We start from the raw sequence: 26,059 nt of genomic DNA on the forward strand, positions 1-26,059 counted from the left end.
TGTGTGTGTGTGTGTGTGTGTGTGTGTGTGTATATATATATATATTAGTCACAGAATGTGTTAAAATGTACTTGCATATGATTAATATAAATTGTATTCATTTGTAGTTTGGTGTACTGTGGAAATATGACCTAATAAATGCCTCTTTTACAAATTATTGTGATAATATTAGCTTCTTTTTTTATTCTGGGTTGATTAGGTCATCTATTAACATTAGTAAAAAAAAAATAATAATAATGCCAAAAGTCTCAGTATGGGAATGTTGAATTGATATTTCGAAGTAAATCCAGTGCTGGATCAATATAAGCCCCAGTTATTAACCCCCTGTGGGATTACCATCAGAGTATTTATTTATTTGTTTGTTTGTTTAAGAAGATGCCATGATGAAGCTGGACCATGACAATGCTGCTTCACGGAGTCTGACGTAGGCAGGCGGAGGAGAAAACACAACCTCCACCACACTGGGAGATCCACGGGGGGAGGTTGTGCAGAAGAGGAGAAACCGTTTAGGTTTTTCTGTTTCTGCAGACTGAGGAGGCACAATGGAGCATCTCCCGCACCGAGTTTAATCGCGGATTAGGAGGAGGAGGAGGGGGGAGCACAACAAGGAAAGCGAGGAGACGCTCTTTATTATTAGGAGAGAAGCTGAGGAGGAGGAGGAGGAGGAGGAGGACACCGTGTCGCTCGGATGTTGTTGTCGACCCGGACGAGGCGACGATGCGGCCCCACTGGGTGATGATGCTGGCGGGGATCATGTCGTTCCTCAGCCCGGAGAGAGCGCTCGGAGCGCCGCAGAGGGAAGGTGAGCGGAGCCGGTGGAGGAGGTGGAGGAGGAGGAGGAGGAGGAGGTGGAAACCTGTCAGTGATGCTGGAGAAAGGATAAAAGGCCTCCTTGCGCTCACTGCGGGCTGAACGCTGACTCTTTCTGCCTGTTATTGTTGTGGCTGCTGATGGAGGAGCAGATTTGCATGATGTTGAGGTTTGAGGCCTTTATGTCGAAGCATTAAAAAAAAGAAGCATGAACTATAAAAACATCAGGCCAGAAAAAAAAAACCCCGAGATATTCACGTGAAGCAGCTGATTTAGTCCATCAGCCGCATCTTTATTCTCTCCATGTGTGTCTCTGGCACAGGCTGTTTGTCATTGTGGTGTTTTGGCACAGAGGATGGTGGAGAAAAGGCCCCCGTTTTGGGTCCATATTTATATGCAGTGTCTGTCTGGACATCTGTCTGGTGGGGGGGTTTGATGAAAGAAAAGCACAGGAATTGTGCATCAAGACCGGATGGACACCCCAGTTATTGTTGGTGCTTTAAGAGGCCACAGTCTGAGAGGAAATACTCTTTGCCCTTCATCTGGAGGAGTGATGAGAAGATTTCATTCAAATCCTCTGTCTGCTCCAAGCTGCTCCTGCAAGAAATGATGCTGGCAGCTTTGAACTTTTCTTGCATGTTCTATAAAGTGTAGAAGTCCTCGGTGCAAGAGGCTGCATTCAGGTTGTTAAATTATTCAATGCACTGTGTTTACACTATTGTGACCTTGTGAAGGAATGTATTGTAGGATTTGTAATGAGGAACACAGTGAAACCAGGATATTTTAAAAACAACACAGCGTTTTACAATGACCCCGTTTGTTACCTTTATACTATTTATTCTTATGTAACAGGCGCTCTGTAGAGACAATGTAGTTGTGCTTCACTTATCTTTAACTGTAGTTTGATATATATATATTTTTTGCATTTGATATACAATCCTAAATCAGAAAAAGTTAAGACATTGTGTAAAATGTAAATTAAAACATGAGCTCATATTTGTCCACGATGAAAAACGGTAAACATATCAAATGTTTAAACTAAAAAAATGAGCATTTTCTTTTTTTACGAGGGGATTGTTGTGGTTGTTTAACGTTTTAGCAGCACATCTACAAAAATGTTGGGACTGTGGCAACAAAAGTAACTAATTAGAATAACTGCGAGCAGGTCAGGGTCTGGGTAATAAAAGATAATTTTAGATAAGCTGAAACTCTTAGAAGCGAAGATGGGCAGAGGTTCACCCATTTGCAAAAAACTGCAGTAACAGAACAATCCCACAATTATGTTTCTTAACAGAAGATTTTCGAACATCCCATCATCTACAGTTCATAAAATCATCTAAGATTTCAAGAATCTGGAGAAATCTCTGAGCTCCAAAGACCAGGCTGAAAGTCAACATTTGATGTTTTTGATTTTTGGGCCTTTTCTGCATTAAAAGCAGCTCTGGTTCGGTTTTGGACATCATGTGGGCGCAGGAACACTTCCACAAATCATGTCTGTAAACTGCTATCGTGCAACGAACAAGCTATAAGTAAATGCTTCTAGAAATGCTGCAGTCTTCTCTGTGGTCAGAAGATTCAAAACAAAAGTTGCTGTTTTTAACCTCAGACATCCATTGTACTAATGAGGAGAGGGACAATTCAGCCTGTTATCAGCACACAGTTCAAAGGTTTGCCTCGCTGGTGGTATGGGGGTGCATTAGTGCCTCTGGCATGAGCAGCTCACACATGTGGAAACTAGGTCTTAGAATAACAAATGCTCCCATACAGACAGTCTTTTACAGGGAAGTTTTTTTTAAAGCAAGACATTGTTAAACAGTTTACTGCGTCTATTTCAACAGCGTGGCTTCATAGAGTCCTGGTGTAGGAGACATTTCCCTCCAAAACCTACAGAAACTGAGGAGCCCAGTTTCTGGACGTTTACAGATTGTTTTTAAAATAGATTAAATGTTTCACCAAAGTCAACGTGACCCTCTCCCAACAGTTAAGAGACATGGTGCTGTCATCAGATTCTAAACGATAAAAAATATCCTATTTAAAAATAATATACAACTTCAATATTTAATGTGGGTGGCACGGTGGCGCAGTTGGTAGAGCTGCCGCCTGTCGGTGAGAAGGTTTTCTGATCGAATCCCGACCAGGAGCCCATTCTGGGTGGAGTTTGCATGTTCTCTTCGTGTTTTCTCCCACAGACCAAAAACATGCATGTTAGGCTGATTGGTAACTCTAAATTGTCCCTAGGTGTGAGTGAGAGAGTGAATGGTTTTCTCATTTGTGTCCCTGTGATGGACTGGAGACCTGTGTCCTCTCGCACAGTGACTGCTGGACATGGGCACCAGTGACCCCCGTGACCCGGAAAGGAAGAAGCGGATAAAGATGGTGGATGGATGTAACATTTAATGTTTACTGTGTTCCACTGAGAATTCAGCATGAGATCTGCAGATCTTAGCGTTCTGTTTTTTCTTACATTTTACACAAAGTCACAACAAGTTGGCCAATCTCAAACTGCTTTAGGGTTTCATCATTGCTTTTGTTTTTTTGTCTTTTTCTGTACATTTCTGGCCACAGAATTGAAATAAAACATGCATCAAAGTATTTAACTACGTTCCCTTGCCCCTTTTTTTTTTTTTTTTTTTTTTTTTACAGATGGTTCACTTCTCACATTCAACTACGTTGAGGTACAATTATCAAATGTCCCGATCCTCTTCCCTTCTTTCACCTGAGTAGTAAACCTTCCCGACTGAGTAATTTACAATCCAGTTTTCAATCCTTTTCCACGCAGCGTTTCCTTTTTGTAACCTAAAAGACAACTCCAGCCCCCCTCCCTTGCTTCTTAACTGTGTGTCCTATAAGTGGAATGCTGTTTCTGATATTTCCTCACCTTTCCCCGTGCTTATTCTTCTTACTGGAATGATAACTTTTCAACTTTAGTTCCAGTCTCTGTTTATTTATGTGGTTTTATCTCAAACTTAGCTTGTATCCCCCCCACCCTCCCAAAATCCCTGATACAAACTTGTCCATTGGGGTCCTCTGCTTTGTCTCAATCCTGCATATGCCCCAATAGTTCCTGTTGGGACAACAACCTGTGTGGCAACATTTTACAGCTATATGATTCAGTGAAGTTTCTCTTTTTCTTTACATTCACCCCGGCTGACCTTGTAGAGGCACCGTCATGTTGTGTTTCTGCTTTAAAGCCCTCCTCTCTGTCGTTTCTGTCGTTTGACTAGTGTCTCAAACCAGGGCTGAATCGCTCTCTCCTCCACCCTACGTCGTCATCCTCATCTCTTGCTCGGGGCTCGTCTCTTTCGTTCTGCTGCTCCTCACCTGCCTTTGCTGCAAGAGAGGAGGGGTGGGCTTCAACGTAAGTCTTCAAGATGCGACTCGCCTCTCTGGTTTTGTTGTTTTGCGTCTTATTTTGTGTATTTCAGTGAGTTTTATTGTGAAAAGTAAGCTGAAACGTTGCCGTTTAGATTCGTGGTAATTGTGTTTTTGCATGACTCATCCAGGAGTTTGACAATGCCGATGGGGAGGAGTGCTCAGAAGGCTCCAGTCCCATCCAAGAAGACAGCCTGTCCTCATGTCCCTCCCTCCCCGAGGTCTACACCTTGCCAGTCAGAGACCACCCCAATTGCTCTGCCCTGCAGGATGGAGCAGGTAACACACAACTCTTATAAAATCCTGCTCCTTTAAAAAGAACACACACAGATGAACAAAGACGCAGCACCGTCCTGCAGGAATCTCTCACGGTCTGCAGCCTGAGTCACTGAAGCAGAGCCGTCAAAGGTCTGAAGACGAGTGCACGGACAGGAGCACCCGACTCCCCGCTTCACTGAAGTGAAGTGGAAAGTGTGATGTGAGAAGCTTCTACATCAGTGCTCTGTGTGAGCAGAGGGCAGAGACGCGTTAGGGAGGAAACCATCTCTGAAGTCGTTCTATTTAAAGATGTGGTTTCATTCATCGTTTCTTGACCTGGAGGTTTGACCTCTGACAAATTTAAAAAAAAAAGTTAGAATTCTAATCAAATCTGCAAAAGGAGTAACAATTATTCTGAGGAAGTTAAAAAAATATTGAAGCAGGCTTAAAGTAAAAATGACTTTTCATTATAGAGTAATTAAATGCCCAGCTCGTTCCTTTTATGTAACACAAAACATTATATATCTGAGTATGCTTCATAAAGTCACAGTCTGTTGGAGCTGATTCAGCTACTACCACCCCAAAGTTTAGCTTAATATCTGTAAAACTGACTGAGTTGTACCCATTTTCTGTGTTCGCTAAGGTTAATTAGTATGGCAGCCATCTTGAATTAGACCAACTCAAAAAGTTAATCAGTTGTACATTTATATCCAGTCGTCATGTTCTAAAAGTTTCATTAAATTCTGTCCGGTGGCTCATGAGATATTTTGCTAACAGACACACAGACATTACATGAGCTGTGAGGCGATAATCAATCCGTTAAAGTGGTTTCAAAGTAAATCACAAATCGATCATAACTGTACACAAGAGGAGGTTTTAGGTTTAAAATCACTAAGAATGAGATTTAAAAAAATAAATAAAATAGCAACAGTATTGTTCAGCAGCTAATTTTGAATTGAACCAAATTAAAACTGTTCTTCATTCTGAGTGTGTTTATTTACAAAGTATCATATTTGCACACTTTGTTTTAGTATTTACAGTGTCTGAGGTCAGGGTTTCATGTTTTGGTGGTACAGATCTGGACCTGTGATTGTTAGTTGTTGCAGCACATATATTAGTTTTATAGCTTTAAAAAAATTGGTTAATCTCACAAGACTCAACTGAAATTATCTATTTTTTTTATCTCCTTCTTTTCAGACTCCAAATCTCAGTGTTTCAAAAGACACACTTTAAATTACCTTCAGGAGATTGGAAACGGCTGGTTTGGAAAGGTGAGACGATCACGTCGCATATTCAGATATCACATCTGTGTTCACGTTAAATTTAAAGCACATCACAGGTTTATTATTTGTTTTGCAGCGTGTTTCTACTTTCTTATATTTATTGCTGGTCACCGACCGGATCACGAGTCGTAACTCAGAGTTTATTTATTGCCAGTCTGCTTCGTCTCCTGGACGCTCCTCCATGTTTTTGTCCATTGATCTCCTGTAGGTGATCCTGGCTGAGGTGCTGTGCGACTGCAGCTCCTCTCAGGCGGTGGTGAAGGAGTTACGTGTGAGCGCCAGCCCCCTCGAGCAGAGGAAGTTCCTGGCTGAATCGGAGCCGTACAGGTGAGCCGTACATAACGACGCTCTGAGTCAAGACACCAAAGTCCATGCTCAATAATCCAGGTGTAAAATCCAACATTGTTCAGTCAGGTCATCTGGACAGTTTCTGTTTTTGTGCTGAGACGTTTCGCCCTCCATCCGGAAGGCTTCATCAGCACAAAAAAATAAACCGTCCAGATGACTTGACTGAACATTGTTGGATTTTATACCTGGATTATTGAGCATGGACTTTGATGTTTTGAATCAGTTTGACATGACTGTCGATGAGGGAGAGGGCGGGCACCGGAGGAGAGGGTGTGCCCCAGAGGCCATCTTAGCCCCAACATAACAGTTTTTTTCCACTTTGGAGTAAGCTGTTGGGGGAGAAGCAGTTTGGTTTGGTGTTTCCTCAGACTGATGAAGCCTTCTGGATGGAGGGCGAAACGTCTCAGCACAAAAAACAAAAAACATCCAGATGAGCTGACTGAACATTGTTGGGCTCTGATTCAAGGTTTGCAGACGGCACTCCGTATTTAAATAGTTTACTGGTGTGCAAAAAGGTCAGTGAGGACATTTTATTTAAATATATGAAGGTCTAAGGTATAAAAGCAAAGCAAATTATAGCATTCTTCTTTAAATTTTAATCATAATGTGTTTTATTTATCCTTCAAACTGGCGCATCATCGCTTCACTTGCTTGATAAAATCAACCTCCAAGAAGTGGTCAGATTTACACCTGTCTGCTGACAGAGCAGCAAGCTGATTATTCGTATTCCTCTGGGTTTATGCTAATAAAACTCGTTTAAAGCCAAGTATTTACTGGCCGTCACATCTGAGCAGCATTTTGGCCGTCCTTGTCACTCTTTAAAGAACACCCAACACTCTCGTCCAGGATACATCCAAGGCCACGGCTGCCTGTTCTCCATCACTGGAAGGAACAGCATCTTCAACAATTACAGTTCTGTGCCAAAGTCTTTATTCTTTATAGTTTGCTTCCAAGAAGCCAGATTGTCTTGTGATCCTTTAAATCAGGGTTATTCAACTGGCGGCCCAGGGGCCAAATCAAGCCCACGGGTGTGCTCAGTTCGGCCCACCAGTGGGTTCATTTTTAAATAAAACCAGATTTTAAATCATAAAAAAATTACTTAAAGAGAATAAATGCCAGGTGTTTGGCCCCTGAGCCCTTGGTTTGCAGTAACTGTGCACCCCCTGAGCAATTCAGGTGAATAGCCCTGCTTTTAAATTGATCTTGAAAAACAGATTTTCTGCAGATCTTTCAAAGTTTTTCTTTGAACTTTGGCTGCTTTTACTTTTTTTCTGTTCAGTACCTGATCTTTTTCAAAAATGTTTTGTTTGTTTTGTTGTGATGTCTGAACCATAAATCATTCAGCCATTTAAAAAAATACTCCTAAACTCAAGGGATGAGCCAGTGTTGTGTCAATACATAAAGATAACTTAGAAAATAATTTATTTGAAAATGATGAAAAAGCAACCAAAGCTCCTCAAAAACCGCTTTGGCAAGCAGTTATATCATATAATCAGCACTTTGAAAATATGGCAGGCCATTTCTTTATCCGTTCAATATCCCTGATATCAAACATCTTTTTCTCACTCAAACGCTGCTTGAGAAGCTACCTGTGAATGTTTTACATTTAATTTAGTATTTTCAGATTAGGGAGATGCACTTCTCTGTTGTCCTTTTTTTTTTGCATCAAGGTAAAGTAAAACATAATTAGGAAGATTAAGTTCAGACTGGATGAAAAAGACTTTTTAATTTTTATTTACAGTTTTTATAGTAACATTACCAGTTGACAAATTCTACATTGCTGTATTACCATAAAACCTCGCTATTAGCAAAAGTTTGTTTTTCTGTGTCTGCTCCTGGGAAAGTTAATATCTGCTAAAATAACAATAAAAGCAAACTATTTTTTTTTTTAGTTTGGCTTTGTTTGTGTTTCCTGTTGTACTGAACCCAGACCAACAAACTTAGGGGCACCGTTACCCGCCTACTGTCTGTCGTTCTGACTTGTGGTGTTCGGTTGTTCTTCCAGGAGCTTGAAACATCCCAACATCCTTCAGTGTTTGGGGCAGTGCAGTGAAACCATCCCGTTTCTCCTCGTCATGGAGTTTTGTCAACTGGTGAGTACAAAAACAAACATATTTATAAAAAAGTTATGTACGATTTTTGTGTAATTTCATTAGCTGTCATACCGAATCACGCTCTTAAGCCTCCCTGGTAAGGTCTATTCGGGGGTTCTGGAGAGGAGGGTCCATCGGATAGTCGAACCTCGGATTCAGGAGGAACAGTGCGGTTTTCGTCCTGGCCGTGGAACACTGGACCAGCTCTACACTCTCAGCAGGGTCCTGGAGGGTGCGTGGGAGTTTGCCCAACCAGTCTACAAAGTCCATGTGCTTTGTGGACTTGGAGAAGGCGTTTGACCGCGTCCCTCGGGGGGCCCTGTGGGGGGTACTCTGGGAGTATGGGGTACCGGGCCCTTTGATATGGGCTGTTAGGTCCCTGTATGACCGGTGTCAGAGCCTGGTCCGCATCGCCGGCAGTAAGTCGGGCTTGTTCCCGGTAAGAGTTGGACTCCGCCAAGGTTGCCCTTTGTCACCGATTCTGTTCATAACTTTTATGGACAGAATTTCTAGGCGCAGCCAAGGTGTTGAGGGGATCCGTTTTGGTGGCCTTAGGATTGCGTCTCTGCTTTTTGCAAATGATGTGGTCTTATTGGCTTCATCAGATCGTGATCTACAGCTTTCGCTGGAGCGGTTCGCAGCCGAATGCGACGCGGCCGGGATGAAGATCAGTTCCTCCAAATCCGAGGCCATGGTCTTGAGCCGGAAAAGGGTAGAGTGCCCTCTCCGGGTCAGGGAGGAGGTCCTACCCCAAGTGGAGGAGTTCAAGTATCTTGGGTTCTTGTTCACGAATGAGGGAAAAATGGAGCGTGAGATCGATAGGCGGACAGGTGCAGCGTCTGCAGTGAAGCGGGCGCTGTACAGGTCTGTCGTGGTGAAGAGAGAGCTGAGTCAAAAGGCGAAGCTCTCAATTTACCGATCGATCTACGTTCCCACCCTCATCTATGGTCACGAGCTTTGGGTTGTGACCGAAAGAATGAGATCTCGGATACAAGCGGCCGAAATGAGTTTTCTCTGCAGGGTGTCTGGGCTCTCCCTTAGAGACAGGGTGAGAAGCTCGATCATCCGGGAGAGACTCAGAGTAGAGTCGCTGCTTCTCCATGTCGAGAGGAGCCAGTTGAGGTGGCTTGGGCATCTGTTTAGGATGCCTTCTGGACGCCTCCCTGGTGAGGTGTTCCGGACACGTCCCACCGGAAGGAGGCCCAGAGGAAGACCCAGGACACGCTGGAGGGACTATGTTTCTCGGCTGGCCTGGGAACGCCTCGGGATTCCCCGGGAAGAGCTGGCCCAAGTGGCTGGGGAGAGGGAAGTCTGGGCCTCCCTACTTAGGCTGCTACCCCCGCGACCCGACCCCGGATAAGCGGAAGAAAATGGATGGATGGATGGACCTTTTTTTTTTTTTTACAATCTCCATTAAATTAGACGCCTCTTAGTTCAGAGAAGCTTTGATATCAGATTGAAATAACGTTCAGTCGCATCAGTGCTCCGTCCTTTAAAAGGAGGAATGAAAAGGGTTCTGAAAATAACATTAACTGAAAGAAAGTACTAAAATGTGCTTGTTGTCCGAGTGTTGCATGTATAAAAAATTCACACTAATTTAAAATCTGTAATAAAAGATCATAAAAATTCTGGTCTCTTGGGCAGGCCGTGATTACTTGGAAGAGTTGCATGAATATTTAGCCTGCGGGTGAAATGGTTCAATGTGCGGCAATTAATTCTGAAAACAGAGCCGAAACTACAACTGATGTTTCATTCTTCACCTTTCCAAAAGACAAAAGACTTTGACTGATTAGGCTACTTCAGCTGAAAACCACAATCCAGTGTCAGGTGACCAACTGTGCAGTAAACACGAAAGAGAGCACCTGAAAAAATGTTTTACTTCCATCTTGAAGACAGACAGAAAGGCGGTCGACAGAGATTGAGACCAAGGTGAAGTTAATTTTAGGTGTGACATTGGATATTTCTCACTCCTCAGACGTGCTTCATCCCGTTTGACCCGATGCTGCTACCTTCTATGAGCCCCCTCCCCCGAAACAGTGGTTTGCTTAGTAAAAAGGTGAAAACAACCGTCTTCAAATCACCGACCAAAGGCACTTGAGAAACAAAAATGAAATAAAAACAAGATAGATCAATTTTCTCTGATAATGCAACCGTAACCACATTAATTGCCGTACAGCGTTCTATCCCGACTGGCCGTGGCACAAGTGACATCATCACCCAAGGAGGTAACTTCTACCCACTTTGAGATTTTGACTCAAAAAACAAGTCTTTAAAGTTAAACTTCATATGCAGTGGTTGTGTTATATGGAACAAATCATTATTTTAATATTTCATTTCACGGAGACTTTGAGGAAGACTCTGCACCGTCATCATCACTGTAGAGGTTTTTGTTTATTTGTTTTGCCCATCAGTGACTGATGAGTAAACGTATGAGTGGACTCAGGCTGAACAGACACATACAGATCGATTACAGCTGAGAGCGGCCAAACAACACTGGAGTCCCCTCAGACTGCCTGTCTGAAAATAATCTCCCTTTGTCCCTTTCCTCACATATAGAAGGGGCAGCTGTGGCTGAGTGGTTAGCAGTCGTCCTCCAATGCGACAGTTGTGGGTTCGAATCCACCAGCAGTCACATGCCGAAGTGTCCCTGGGCAAGACACTGAACCCCTCATAGCCTCCGATGTGTGTCCCATTGGTGTTTGAATGTGATAAAGCGCTGATTAGTCTCTTTAGAATGATTTGTTCAATTAGCTTTGTATAGATCTAGTAGAGTGCTGTATGAATGGGTAAATGAGGCACAGATTGTGAAGCGCTTTGAGTGTCTTGAAATAAGATAGAAAGGCGCTATATAAGTACAGTCCATTTACTCTGTCCTTGTCTGTCGTTGTATTTCTGTGTCTTCCTCTTCTGCTTTTTCTGTTTATTTACATTTCTGCTGGTGTCATTCTGTCCTTGTGTTTTTGAATCTGTATTCTCTGCCAGTTTCCACCTGTTCCTCAGTCTGCCTCTCCAGTCTTTATCGTTCACACCTGTCCCTCATCAGCTACCTGCCCAGGTGCTCTCATTACTCACTCTCCCTCTGCCTTATAAAAAGCTCTTCTCTCCTCCACTCTCCGTCTGGTCATTGTTCTGTTATGGACAGACGACCCAGTCCTCCTCTGTTCCTGTTCTGTCCGATTATTCCATCTGAACCTGTACCTGTACCTGTACCTGTCCTGTTTAGCCTGCCTGATCCCGTTTTGTAAGTTTTTGCTTCCTCGTCAGTCGTTTTTGTTTTGTTGTTTAAAATAATTCATTTTTATTTTCAACTCCTACCTCGCTCGTCTGCCTGCCAATTGGTCTAAAAACCGAGGATTGTGTCATACCGCCCTTTATATCAGTGAGTTTTTTTAATGGAATGGTCAAAGTCCGATATTGAAACTTATCGCTAATATTGGCCGATACCAATACCATGCTGATAATATCGTACATCCCTACTAAAAAGCTAATTATAAATTCCCCAGCTGTTTTGATGCTCTTTGGTGGGAAAAAAAAACTAAAAAAGGGAGGCATTTACTGCAGAAGTCATAAATATATATTTTGCCTGTAGAATGGTGCTGCAAGATTTAGCTTTGCTTTACAATGAAAGCACAAAAAACAGACATTTTGACGGCCAGTCTGGGGTTGATTCACCCTTTATTTAAACATAGAGAGCAATAACTGCTTTATTGCGTGGGATGTACAACTCAGGGTGACCTGAAGAGGTATCTTCGAGCCCAGCGAAAGTCAGATGGGATGACCCCAGACCTGCCAACCAGGGACCTGTTGACTCTTCAGAGAATGGCCTTCGAGATCGCCTCGGGTCTGCTGCACCTTCATGAAAACAACTACATCCACAGGTCGGTTATGAGTTTCACTTCATCGGTTTTCAGTAAGATCATTAAACACAACTCGTACATTTCGACCAGACTAAATAATGTGTGGATTTTTCCCCCTCAGTGACTTGGCTTTAAGAAACTGCTTGCTGACGTCAGACCTCACTGTCAGGATAGGTGACTACGGTCTCTCACACAATCACTATAAGGTGCCTGAGCCTGTACTCCTCCAAATATAAACCTAAACGGAAAGTCTGCTTGTTGTCCTTTACATTTTATTTTATGTTTCTCTGCAGGAGGATTATTACCTGACTTCTGACAAGCTGTGGATCCCTCTGCGATGGATTGCTCCTGAGCTCCTGGAGGAGTACCGAGGGTCTCTCATTGTTACTGACCAAACAAAGACCAGCAACGTGTGGTAGGTTTCAACGCTGCAGAAACACTAATCCAAGCCTAAGGTGACAAAGTCATGAAGAAAACATTAATTTGGTGAAGTATTTTTTTTTTGGGGGGGGGGGGGGGGGGGGTTGGTTTCCAGTGTGCTCTTGCTCAAATGACTTCAGCAGTGATCGGTTTTAATGCTTTCACTGAGAAACTTGAACTGAGCACGACTTCATGATCTTTCTTTAGAGTTGTTGCAGTAAACTGGAAACCTTTTAGGAAGACCTTTAACTGTTTTATGCAGAATATAGTCATAACTTTTCCCCTTGAGGGCAGGTTGTCTTCTGCTGTTTGCAACTATGAAATCGTGTGTGTCTTCGTCTGTCTGTTAGCAAAATATCTCATAAACTGCTAAAAAAAAAAAGTTAATTGAAACTCTCAGAAAGCAACCGTTTGACGTACATCTACAACAAGCTTAACTTTTGATCAGTCTGGTTCAAGATGGCCACCACAGCTAGCCTACTTTGGCAAACACAAAAATGGCTACAACGTTGTCAGTTTTACGAGCTCGAATTTGGTGTGAAAGCAGCTGAGAGTCATCCCAAACACGTACTCTGAGGGCTCACTGTCCACGCGGGATTTTGGTTTACAACTTTGACATGCAATGTGCAGATTGTTTTACTTCAAAAAATGCTTTGTTAATTAAAAAAAAACAACAACTCATTTTCTCTTGTGTTAAACTTAAAACGCTCATACCTATCACAATTAAACTTATGGCTGACGTGTGCCTGCATGCAGTTTGTCTAGATCTCAGCTTTTAAAAGAATATCTCTTTTCATATGTCAATTTTATGTTATTAGTTATAATGATTTACAAATTATGTAGTCTATTTAAAAATAATTTGTAAAGAAACTCATGTTTTTGGACAAATGTTTGTGAAAAAACTGCTTTTTTTAAAATTATGTCTCATTTATACGACAGGCTTTGTTTGTGATTTTTGTTCAAAGTGTTACATAGTTTGAAAGACTGTTAATATTGTTCTATTATTTCTTGTTTGATTCTACAGGTCACTGGGGGTGGTGATATGGGAGCTGTTTGAGTTTGGTGCTCAGCCCCACAAACACCTGAGTGATGAAGAGGTGCTGACCTTCGTCATCAGGGAGCGACAGATCACGCTGGCCCAGCCCAGACTTAAACTCTCTCATGCAGATTACTGGTTTGTATCTTTTCACTTGTTGTATCTTTTTAACATTAATTAATATAAATCTATTTTATCTGACTTACATGTGTTTTATTTTATCAGGTATGAGATCATGCAGTCCTGCTGGCTTCCTCCATCACAACGACCCTCCGTACCCGAAATATTTCTCCTCCTGTCCTCCCTCCTGGCTGCTGAGTGGGGACTGGCGAGAAGGAGTGTTGGGGAAGAGGATGAAGAAGATGAGGAGCATGTAGAGGGCAGAGGACGAAGAGGGGAGAGCGAGGAATCATTTGAAAGACGCTGGAATCTGCTCCGTCCCCCTGCCTTTCAGGCTGCAGCAAACGAGCGGCACCGGAACAGAGAGCTTGGCAGGGAAGGTAGAGACAACTCCTACCCCCTGTTGGACCCTGTGGGGAACTGCACCACCCTGTCCTCATCTGAACTGGATGACATCCTGACCGTTACGGAAACGAGCAAAGGCTTGAACTTTGAGTACTTCTGGGAGAAGGCTCACGCCAGACGAGGCTACAAACCTCTTCCTCCTCCTCAGCAAATCCCAACAGTGAACAATAGCCACAGACAGAATTTAGACACCCCCACTGTGGTGCCAGTGATCAGTGCACGCAGCCCATCACTTGCCAGCGAGTACTACATCAGACTAGAGGAGCACACGCCCCAAGACAACTCGCCGACACTTAAAGGAAAGGTACAGTCGTCTTTACGTTCTGATTCCATTTGCTCAGGAGACGTGGAGCTTGTAGAGATTCGCAGTGGAATGCTGGGAAAAGAGCGAGTCCCTTATTGTTCTTCTGAGAAGAGTGAAAAGACACTCTACAAGGTCCGCTCCAGCGAGGTGCAGCTCCAGGTGCCAAAGACAGGCGTGGCAGAATTCAGAGACACTTTGAGTCGAGTGACGGACTTCTCCGTGGTGGATTTAGGGGATGATGACGAAGCGGAGAATAAAACGAGCAGCGGAGCAGATAAAAAATGCCCCACAACATTTCAAGCTCCACTCCTCCCTCCCAAGCCTCGCTCCATGTCCATGTCTTCGTCCAACCACCTTCACTCCCGTCCTCTCCCCGCCCCTCCGCTCGGCTACAGAGGGCTGCCTCACTACACTGTTGGAGGAAAAATTGAGACAGACCCCCATCACACAGGCTCCTGCCCACCTTCTACCCTTGATCACCTCGGTTTCCATCGCTCTCGACAGGCTCTGCCACCCTCCCCCTCCCTCTCCCCCTCCATTCCCCCATCAAACCATCCGATTTACCCTCAAATGTGCCCTCCTCCTCTCCCCCCTCACTCCAAACCTCAGCGATGTGTACCAATCTACAACACAGACCCGAGATACACTAAGCCACAGATGCAGAGATTCAGCAGAGACCCACTATCCTGTGACATGTCTGAGAATGACAGCAGGCATGCAGCGCCATTGCACCCCTCCAAGGATGCCTCATACACTCGGGCAAAAGACTTTGACTCTCCCATTCGTAGACAAAACCCTTTGCGCCCTATTTATCAAAACCCACCTCGCCCTCAGCCATCGAACACCCAGATGGACAGGCAGTCTTCTTCAAGTCCCACATACTCAGACGAGGATGACTCCCCTTTCATGTCCCCTGAAAGACCCTGTAGCGGGATGACTGTCACTCACTCCAGCCTATCTGAAGACGCAGACCCAGGCACCGCAGAACTCTTCTCCAGGGGAATGAAAAGGACCCAGTCCCGCCTCGACACTATTCTACCGGCCATTTGGAGAGAAGACGCTGAGCTTCACACAGAGCATGTTGTTGCAGCCAAGAAGTCTCCGATGCATCTGTTCCTGACAGAGATATCAAGTGTGACAGAGTCCAGTGAGGCCAAACCAGAGGAGGAGGTGGAGAAAAAAGATGGAGAGAGATGGGGGAACGTTACGCTGCCCAGCAAAGGGATGCGCCGCTCCCAGTCGCTAATCACTGAGCTCAGTTCGGCAGGACAGTCGTGGGGACATGAGGTGCATGTCAGCAGGACAGGAGTTGAGGAGGACAGTGTAGTAACAGATGAATCATTCCAGAAGGATCTTTTCCTCACAGAGGTTGACACAGAAAGAATAGACATAGACATAAACGAAGGATCAGAAAGCGATTCAGTAAAATACCTCTACCCGGCAGGATCCAGGTTGCGACCCTACGTCTGCATTCCAGGCAGAGAGCCTGAGGAAACCAGCACAAAAGGAATACGGAGATCCCGATCTCTCCTGACGGAAATCACTGTTGAGAAGCAGGAATCTGAAATGCAGAAGTCACCTAGACCTGAAATGACCAGGGAAGAGTTCCTAAAAGAAATCCAATCAGCGGAAACCTTTTTGACTGAAATCATGTCGAGGCAAACCGCCGCCACAAACAGAACGGAACCAGATCCGTCCAACTCCCCAACTCCCCTGTCCCCTGAATACGAGTCCCTGTGCTTTGACCCAGTCTCCACTCAGACCATCAGGTTTCAGACAGAGAGCTCCATACGAGCATCTAACAAAGGCAAAGATGATACACAAACTGAGGCCATTTACGCCCAAGTGACCAAACGAGCTAAAAAAAGTGAGATAAAAGTTTCCATCAGACCCAAGATCCCCAAACTCCACATAGGATCGAATAACCAGCCTCTGATACTGGACAGCCAAGAAAACAATGCTGATCACTGCCAATCCGATGAGTTTGTGTTTTCAGAAATCATGCCCAAAAATGGTTTATTACACAATCAAACACTTAAGTGTGAGAAAGAAGAGGAGGAGTGTTCAGACGGACCTGCCTTACCTGCCAGAGGAGCTCTAACAGATCTGTCTCCTTCTGAATCCACCAAGAGTGGAGTAAAGTCCAACACTGTGATACAACACGAGAACAAACCTGTCATTATGAATCAATCTTCTGCTGTGATAGAGAATGGTGGAACAATAAAAGATAACCTGCAGGCGTGTGGACCTGAGGCAGGAGCTCAAACTGAGGGAAAGTCTGATGGTGTGCAGGATAACACCTCTGATAAAACGGCTGATTTGGAGAGTATGGACTTTTGTAATAATAAAATCTTTGCAGATACAGATGGAGAAAATTATGCTAATCAAATAATATATAATCATATCACCCAAAAAGAACCCGTTCCTTCGGTCAGTCCAAGCACTCCCGAGTGGAATCCGTCCTCAGATGTCTCGCTCATCACCCCCACTGACTCGGTCCTGTCGCCTCTGACTTCCAGCTCAGCAGACGGCCTCACCCCCAGTGACTCGTGGACAGGGGGGGGAGGCAGCGGGTGGCGGGCTCTGGGAAATGAAACGCCTCATCGAGACTCAGCCTATTTCTCAGACAGCGACTGGGAGGGCGACGGGACGAGCAAGAGGAGCAGCGGTGACGGGCTCGCCTCCAGGCCGAGTGGCAGCCGAGGGGGCGAGCGAGGGATACTGACAGAGATAGAGGAGAACACCGAAGAGGAGGGCGAGGCGAGTGAAAAAAATGTGTTACAGACTAGTTTACACACTTCATGTATTGAAACAAGAACTGGAGAAGAAACTATTGAGGTTTGTGAAAACGTGGACACAAATGACAGAGCTCTTTCAGGCCATGAGAAAGATAATCTGAACAAAGGGCTGAAGTCCACACAGAGAGACGATTCTGGCATTTTTCACAACGAGAGTAATAAATCAGCACTGCCGTGTGATGATCTTGAGGTCGAGGACTGCGTTGACTTTATTGATAAGTTGTTTTCCAAATTAGATGATGAACCTCTGAAAGCTCTTTCACACAGTGGGGGGTTTGTGGTAGACAGTCACTACACAGCGGGCATCGTTTCTAAAATAACAGACTACAAATACTCCGACAAGAGCAACTTAAACCTGCGTTTTCAGAGCCCCACAGAGACGAGTGATTTAACCATGTCAAAAGCTGAAACGAGTGCTCCAGTGACGGAAAATGATCTAACTGCGCAAAAATCCCTGAAATCTGGAAACAAAACCGAGTCCAGATTATCTGAACTATGGGATGTTCAAAGCAGTGAGGGCACATTGAGAGGTGAAACTCAGCCAAAAGGTGAAGTGGAGCTTTTTGACAATAAAGTCTGCCTGAGCGTTGAAGAGAGGGTTAGTTTGGACCCAAACGAGCTGGGCCTGAGGAACCTTCTCTGCTCAGACCAGAAGGAGGATACGGAGGTCCTGGGAGAGATGGAGACAAATCAAAAAGGCCTGAATGAAAAACCTCCTGCGAGCAGAGAAACGAGTATGAACGACCCTAATCAAAACATGAGTAACAACTCTTGTGAGCAGCTGGATGTGATGTCTGAGGACTGGTGGAACGCTCTGGAGGAGGATGAGGAAACATCAGGATCTGGGGTTGTTAGGGGGGAACTTGTCTGCTTGGCTCAGCCGGGGGACTTACACTCATGGCCTGACCAAAATAACCAGTGGGCTTCTCCTGAGAAGAGGTGCCAAGAAGAACTGAGATCTGAGTTTTATTCCAGAAACACGGAGTGGCAGGTGAGGGAGAGGTTGGTTGTAGGTGAAGAGAGCTGGGAGACAAAAGAAAACGATGAGCTGGCAGGAAGTGAGCCTCACCCTGCAGTGTTGGAGGAGACCTGGACCAATGAGATACTAAGTGACAATCTTACTGTGAGGGATACATGGAGCTCCAACGGTTCAGCTAACCATCAGACAGCAGCAGACATACAGCAGGAGGAAAACATAGAGAATTTGGAAGAGATTGAGAATTTCAAGAGGAATGAAAAAAAAATGCTCTCGCATATTGAAGTAGAGAACGTAGAAACCCCAGAAGATGAGTCCTTGGTGAAAGGAGAGGATCAGGTTTCGTCATGCATGGAGGGAGACATGGAGGAGAATCAAAACTTTAACAGATGGCCTGAGAATCATCTCTGCAGCACCCGCAGAGAGGACCAGACATCAGCTTTACATGGCTTCAGCCACGCTTCACCGAACAAAAGCTCAGATGCACCCATCAGCATCACTGAAGCCTCTCACGTGAACTGCTCAGACCAGGTGAACGATGAATCGGGCTTCACATCAGAAGCTGAGGTCAGACAGTTGGCTCAGCAGTGCACAGAAGAAGGAGTGCAAAGAGTGGAGGAGGAATACAGAGAAATGCCGTTCCGTCCCAGTACCTTCGAAGCACTGAAGGACTCGGAGCCGTCAGATCCAGAGGTGGACAATTTCAGCTCTGTAGACTTTCCAAGTCCTCCACGGAGCATAGACCTGGATGTACAAGACGATAAACTGGAAAGTTTAGATGACTCTTTTCCCAGTCCGCCTCCTTCTGTTATAGAGGCAGAAGACTTTATTACTCACATTAATCTAGAAGACTTTAACACCAGCACCGAGACAGAGTCGTATAATTCACCACCTTACAACACAGACGTCTCAGAGCAGTCTCTGCAAGAGTTACCGCCCGCTGCAACTCAGAATAAAGGGATCTCAGCCGATCTGAACCTCACTTCTGTGCACATAACACTCACTGATGACAACAACTTCACATCATACATAGAAGGTCAACATCACCAGGATAACTTTTCAGAGAAAACTTCCTATGCAGTTCCTTCCATGCCCCAAAATGCACAGAAAAACATACCAGAGTTGTTGATTTCAGAGTGGAAAGATCTGGATGAGGAGCCGCTGGAGGATTTTGAGAAACTGGAACAGCTCTGCTACATCTCTGGGGACGAGGAGGAAACTTTGGGGGAGCTTTTCTTGGGGAACCTTGAGCTCCTGGAATCTCTGAAGAAAGCGCCTGATCAGAAGGGCAGCTGCACAGGTGAAACTGAAGCAGGCGACGAGATCCGCAGCTCCTCGTCACCTGAGGGAAGCGAGGTGGATTTAAAAACCGAAGAGATCCATAACAAATCAAATGAGAGAATGGGAGAATCTAATAAAATAACAATCATGGATTCCCAAGGCAATCTGTCGTCACAAACAGAGAGGAATGATGAGCAGAGGTCACCTGAATTTAAAGATCAGGGGTGTCTCTCCAAGATGACGACCAAAAATGGCCTCATGATGCAGGTGAGCGCTCGTGATTCGCTGCAAGCATAGAACCGCTTCCCATGTGACCCGTAGATTAACTGGTTTCACTTTGGTGCTTCAGGTGTGCGAGGAGAGGCTGCAGTTCTCCCTTAGTGAAAACGTGAAAACAAACATTCTTTGGGGGGGTGACGTGAAGGAGACAGTTACGCTCCGGCCCTGGGGGGACCAAGTCACAGAAAGCAGCTGTGAGCTGAAAGAGCAAGCAGAAGATGAGAGGTACTGAGGCTGAATAATCAGCCATAAAGCTTCATATAACGTAGGCCCAGGAGGTTTGAACTTGTAGGTGTTGCAGCACCAAAAGTTTGAATTGAATCATGACATGACTTCATCTTCTTAGACATCTGTAGTAAAGTTCCATTTCAACCCTTCATTTAAAGAATATTTCTTTGGTGGCGTATATTGAGTCCAAATTTTAACAGAGTTTCAGCGTTTTCATTCACACGTTAGAATGATAAACTCCTCGTGAGGTGAAGGCAGAGCTGCCGAGGGTGTTCTTCTTGGAAATCCTGGCAGATATTTTGAAGAATTTATCTCTTTTAAATAATCACACTGATGCCGAACATCATGTTAGCAGAGACGTCCTCGTGTTTTTCCACTGTGACACTTTCACACCTCAGTCTGAATCACCAACGTGAATAAGTAAACCTGACAATTAGGTGCTCAGATCAAGCTGTGTTCTATTATTTCCCTCTCTATGGAAAGTGGCTGAATTCCTTCACAGTGTAAATTACAAGTTTTGATAAGGATGCAAATGTTCACTTTTTTTTTGGCTTTTTTCAATCCACCTGAAATACAACCTGGTCATTTTCACCATCAGAACTCGTTAATAGAAAAACTAATTAATCCTTTTGTTTACTATTGTGTTTGTGAAGGATTCTGTGGCGTTTTTAACAGCAGTCGGTATCTTACCTGCAGCAGAAATGGCTCAAGGCATTATCAGCAGGTAGACGTTTCAGAGAAGACAAGCTAATGGCTAGTCAGAATGGGATCGGATCCCCAGCTCCATTGTAACGTAAATGTCATAGCAGTTTGTTTAATGCTGGTTTTTACAGTGATACTTCTACTTTCGATGGTCACTCCACCATTTAAACACGTTTCATGTTGCAACATATTTCATAAGGATTGTTTACAAACTGGTCATCAGTGCTAATAATCATAGCTGCATGTGTATGTAGCCATGTAAGGCGCTATAAGGGTTAAAAAATATAATTTTTATGAACGCTATGCGATTTTAAAGATTTGAGTCATTTTCAATCCACAAAAATCTGCTTCAGTGTTGGACCAGTTTGTCTCCTCTCATAACTTATGCCCAGATTCTCCAAACTGAGCCAACTCAAACTGCTGTCTACAGCAGGTAAGATAACAACTACTGTTAACTCCAAATATCCCCACTTTAAGAAATACCAACTATCTCTTTAGTGTGATATAACCAGACATCACTGCAGACATGAACAGCTCATTTTGGTGGACAGAGCCAAATACAACCAGAGCTACCTGCAAGAAGTGCTTGAAGCAACAAGGAGCACGTTATGCGATCTCATCATAAACTTGATTCTTTAACATTTATGTGTTACTATGTTTTTTCTGTATTTCAGCCAAGAGGAGCAGGAGGCTGCCCCAAGCTGTCAGCCACTCACAGAGTTTGATCAAACTAAACCTGAGCCGCTCACTGTGATCGAACAACCTGAGGACACGGCATCTCAGCCTGCAGCTAACCAGGCGATGAAAGGTATAGTCATGCTGAAGATCATAAATCACAACCAAATATTTTCCTTCTGTCAATTTCTTTCCATGAAGCATTTTGACTTTGCTTTATTTTCTTCTTCTATTTGATTCACATCTTACAATTAAAACCAAAATGTCGTTCTCAAACCCAACAATCTCTTAGCAGAACGTGCCATTCAGACTCTGCAGGAACCCACTTCTAACAATCTGCATCCTCACACAAATGACTATATGTATCTGCCTTTTCTCTCCATGCTTCTATCACACAGTGATCTTGGTATTCTGCAATTAGCTAACCTGAAATCACACACAGCTCGTCTTTATCCCTGGTTTTCTTACAATGAGTATTTTTACAAACCGGATTCCAAAAAAGTTGGGACACTAAACAAATTGTGAATAAAAACTGAATGCAGTGATGTGGAGGTGCCAACATCTAATATTTTATTCAGAATAGAACACAAATCACAGATCAAAAGTTTAAACTGAGAGAATGTTTCATTTTAAGGAAAAAATCTGTTGTTTCCAAATTTCATGGCGTCAACAAATCCCAAAAAAGTTGGGACAAGTCCATTTTTACCACTGTGTGGCATCCCCCCCTTCTTCTTACAACACTCAACAGACGTCTGGGGACAGAGGAGACCAGTTTCTCAAGTTTAGAAATAGGAATGCTCTCCCATTCATGTCTAATACAGGCCTCTAACTGTTCAATCGTCTTGGGCCTTCTTTGTCACACCTTCCTCTTTATGATGCGCCAAATGTTCTCTATAGGTGAAAGATCTGGACTGCAGGCTGGCCATTTCAGTACCCGGATCCTTCTCCTACGTAGCCATGATGTTGTGATTGCTGCAGAATGTGTTCTGGCATTATCGTGTTGAAAAATGCAGGGTCTTCCCTGAAAGAGATTACGTCTAGATGGGAGCATATGTTGTTCTAGAACCTGAACATAGTTCTCTGCATTAATGGTGCCTTTCCAGACATGCAAGCTGCTCACGCCACAAGCGCTCATGCAACCCCATACCATCAGTGATGCAGGCTTCTGAACGGAGTGTTGATAACAACTTGGGCTATCCTTGTCCTCTCTGGTCCGGATGACATGGCGTCCCAGTGTTCCATAAAGAACTTCAAATCGTGACTCATCTGACCACAGAACAGTCTTCCATTTTGCCACACTCCATTTTAAATGACCCCTGGCCCATTGCAAACGTCTGAGCTTGTGGAGCTTGCTTAGAAATGGCTTCCTCTTTGCACTGTAGAGTTTCAGCTGGCAACGGCGGATGGCACGGTGGATTGTGTTCACTGACAATGCTTTCTGGAAGTATTCCTGAGCCCATTCTGTTATTTCCTTGACAGTGGCTTTCCTGTTTGAGGTGCAGTGACATTTAAGGGCCCGGAGATCACGAGCATCCAGTAGAGTTTTACAGCCTTGACCCTTACGCACAGCGATTGTTCCAGATTCTCTGAATCTTTTGATGATGTTATGCACGGTTCATGATGATAACTTAAAAGTCTTTGCTATTTTACGCTGGGTAACACCATTCTGGTATTGCTGCACTATCTTTCTGCGCAACAATGGTGGAATTGGTGATCCTCTTACCATCTTGGCTTCTGAGAGACACTCTGAGAAGCTCTTTTTATACCCAATCATGTTGTCAATTGACCTAATTAGTGTTAATTGGTCTTCCAGCTGTTTGTTATATGCTCAATTTCCTTTTTCCAGCCACTTATTGCTACTTGTCCCAACTTTTTGAGGATTTGTTGACACTGTGAACTTTTGAATCAACATATTTTTCCTTTAAAATGTTACATTTACTAAGATTAAACTTTTGATCTGTCATCTATGTTATATTACGAATAAAATATTGACATTTGCCATCTCCACATCATTGCATTCAGTTTTTAGTCACAATTTGTTTAGTGTCCCAACTTTTTTGGAATCTGGTTTGTAAAAGCTAATTTGTTTTTAAACCCAAGCGTAAAGGTCACAGTCAAACATCTCATGGGATTAACTTCTCAAAATTTGTATTCATGAATCCTCAAGTTTCCATAAGGAAATTCTCATTCATCTTGATCTGCTTTAACAAAAAGTTTTTACACCATTCTAATGAATAGTCCTAACTTCTCAAGGTCAAGGTTCTTTATTGTCATTTGCATCGCATGTGGTACATGAGGTGGAACAAAATTGTGTACACAGGGTCCCAGTTACATCCAACAAAAGTCTAAATTGTAAAAGAAAAACGGTAATAAGACCTAAGATATGAACTAAGAGTATGCTAAACACTTAATACAAAAACAATACGCCAATAACTTCTGGTGCTTACTGTTCAGAAGTTCTGCCCAATAATTCAGTATTTATCCCCAACACATAAGAATTTTCCAAGCGACACTGTTATTAAATGTTGACATTGTACCTTTTATAGTCTACTAAATAAATTTAAAGTGCATTTCCCCCCAAAAAAATATTCTCATAAAGTTTGGTGGTAATATTTACATGCTAAGGTGGATTAGTGGAGCTAGATTTTAATATTTTAAAATTTGTATGACTTGCAATTAAGTTTTAAATGTCAAAAGTCTAATCTTTGCTTTAAAAAGTGTTTTAAAAAAGGACAAGATGTACATTATAAAGCAGATTCGAGTTCTCCTTCTACTATTAGCCTGTTTTTTGTTGTTTCTGAGTAATATCGCCACCTACTGACAACAAGCAGAACTGCTGGAGCTCAACTGGAGCTAATCGTATCATTTAAAAAAGTTACAATGCAAATTGTCTTTAAAATAAATTCAAAGTTTAATTTTGAGAGTAGCTGAAAAGTAGGACACTTATTGGTCTATGGTTCAAGCGATTACATCTACACTTACAACATTTTAAAATTTGTTTTAAAAATCAAATGGTGACGCCAATGTGTTAGTCAGTCTGTGAAGCAGCTAAATAACAACAAAAACAAAAACACACAAATGAAATCTAAACTTCCTGTTAGGCCATTATTATTATTGTTGTTGTTATTATTATTATTCACACAGCTTCTCACTTTTTTTTTAACAGCAAAACTGGCTCGTCTGTCTCTCGCCCTCCCTCCTCTTGCTTTGAATCTTCCCCTCACCCCGAGTAGCAAAGGGGTATTTGGGGACGGGGCCATCGGGAACCGTATCGGAAGACGAAGAGGTCTGTCATCAGGAAACGACCCAGACGAGGAGGAGGAGGACGAGCAGGAGGATGAAAGCTCCCAGAGGGTGATTGTTGTCACGGAGACTGACGTGGACAAACGCATCGGGCTGAGGAGTCTGCTGAAATCACCTAAAGAGCCGCTGGACAGAGAGCGGGACAGAGGGAGGAATGTGTCCTTCTTTGATGATGTCACGGTCTACCTTTTTGATCAGGTGCCCTGCTGGCTTAATAAATGACATATTGAAAAGTGTGTTTACATTAAAAACGACATAAAACTGTTGGACTGTTTACAACAGGAAACTCCAACCAACGAGTTGAGCTCGTCAGCTCCTACGAGTCCCTCAGCAGTGTCTGTGAAAAGCAGCAAGTTGGACCATCATGGTGAGCTCGTGAACAGCTTATGATTGTGGCACACACCTTTCACCTCCTAAACACATTCTCACAGACATAAACAGCTGTTCTATACTAATCCCAGACAGACTACAAAAGCAGCATATTCATACATCTCAGGATCCTTTTCTTTTTTTTTTCTCAAGGCGTGGTTAGCGCCATCCACACATGATTGAGATATTGACTCGTAGTTCTGGCGGACATCTTACCCTTGATCACAATCTCTAGTCTCAAATGTAGAAACAAACACCAGAAGTTCAAGACCCATTAACCAAGGAAGGCCTATGTCCATGTCCCACACTGGGCAATGGTTTCCCTCCTCCATGTCAGTTGACTAAGTACTACACATCTTGGTACCTTTATTGAAATTCCCAAAATTTTTCTGATAATCCCCAACTATAGACACATTTAAACACAATATTGCAAAGTTCCCAAAACTTTTTTCCTGACAGACCCCGACTATCCAAAGAAGTTCCATGAAATTATTTTAGATCCCAGATCTCCCCAAAATAATAAACAAAATCTTCTCACCCTACAGTCGTGGCTCTTCTCTGGTCAGACTACCATCACCCCCTCAACCCACCAGCAGACAGCAGCACGAACATGAGTCTGTGTGAGCAGATGAGCACACATGAACACATCAACATGAAACGGATCAGCAGCAACATTGAAACAGATCAGCAGCAACATGATGTGATTTTTTTTCACAGTGAATATCCTGGTTAGAGATTCATGAGTCTAACAGCCTCACGGTAGCAGCTGTTCCTCATTCTAGTGGTTCTACACTTATGCTCCTCAACCTCCTGCCTGAGGGGAACGAGTCAAAAAGTGTGTGTGCTGGGTGAGTGGGGTCCTTCATGATGCAGGTGGCCCACTTCCTTTATCTGGAGGTGTAGATGTCTGTGATGGTGGGGAGGCTGACTCCAACAGTCTTCTGTGCAGCCTTCACCACTCTCTGCAAAGCTTTTCTTTCTGCAGCTGAGCAGCCTCCATGCCACACATTGATGCTGGAGCACAGAATGCTCTCCACTGCACACCTGTAGAAGGAGGTGAGGACTGAGCTTCCCAGACCAGCTCGTCTCAGCCGCCTGAGGAAGTAGAGTCTCTGATGAGCTTTCTTGATCAGGCTGGTCCT

At 43.7% G+C, this 26,059-nt stretch overlaps 1 protein-coding gene across 1 annotated transcript; it reads left to right on the forward strand.

Annotated features, from left to right (window-relative positions):
- Positions 1-717: 717 nt before the first annotated feature.
- lmtk3 (lemur tyrosine kinase 3) lies at positions 718-24,915 on the forward strand (the record flags this gene model as incomplete). The annotated part of the gene is given in 15 exon segments (XM_037676620.1): positions 718-802; positions 4,035-4,168; positions 4,314-4,461; positions 5,638-5,711; positions 5,932-6,050; positions 8,077-8,164; positions 11,894-12,042; positions 12,143-12,227; positions 12,315-12,436; positions 13,466-13,615; positions 13,703-19,628; positions 19,711-19,865; positions 21,245-21,378; positions 24,412-24,746; positions 24,831-24,915. Coding segments are annotated over 15 exon segments (7,789 nt in total), but the record flags the coding sequence as incomplete, so codon positions are not given.
- Between the last annotated feature and the right edge of the window lie 1,144 nt (positions 24,916-26,059).

This window comes from Nematolebias whitei, chromosome 5 (assembly GCF_014905685.2).
Source record: "Nematolebias whitei isolate Nwh7 chromosome 5, NemWhi1, whole genome shotgun sequence".
In the NCBI taxonomy this organism is placed as follows: domain Eukaryota; kingdom Metazoa; phylum Chordata; class Actinopteri; order Cyprinodontiformes; family Rivulidae; genus Nematolebias; species Nematolebias whitei.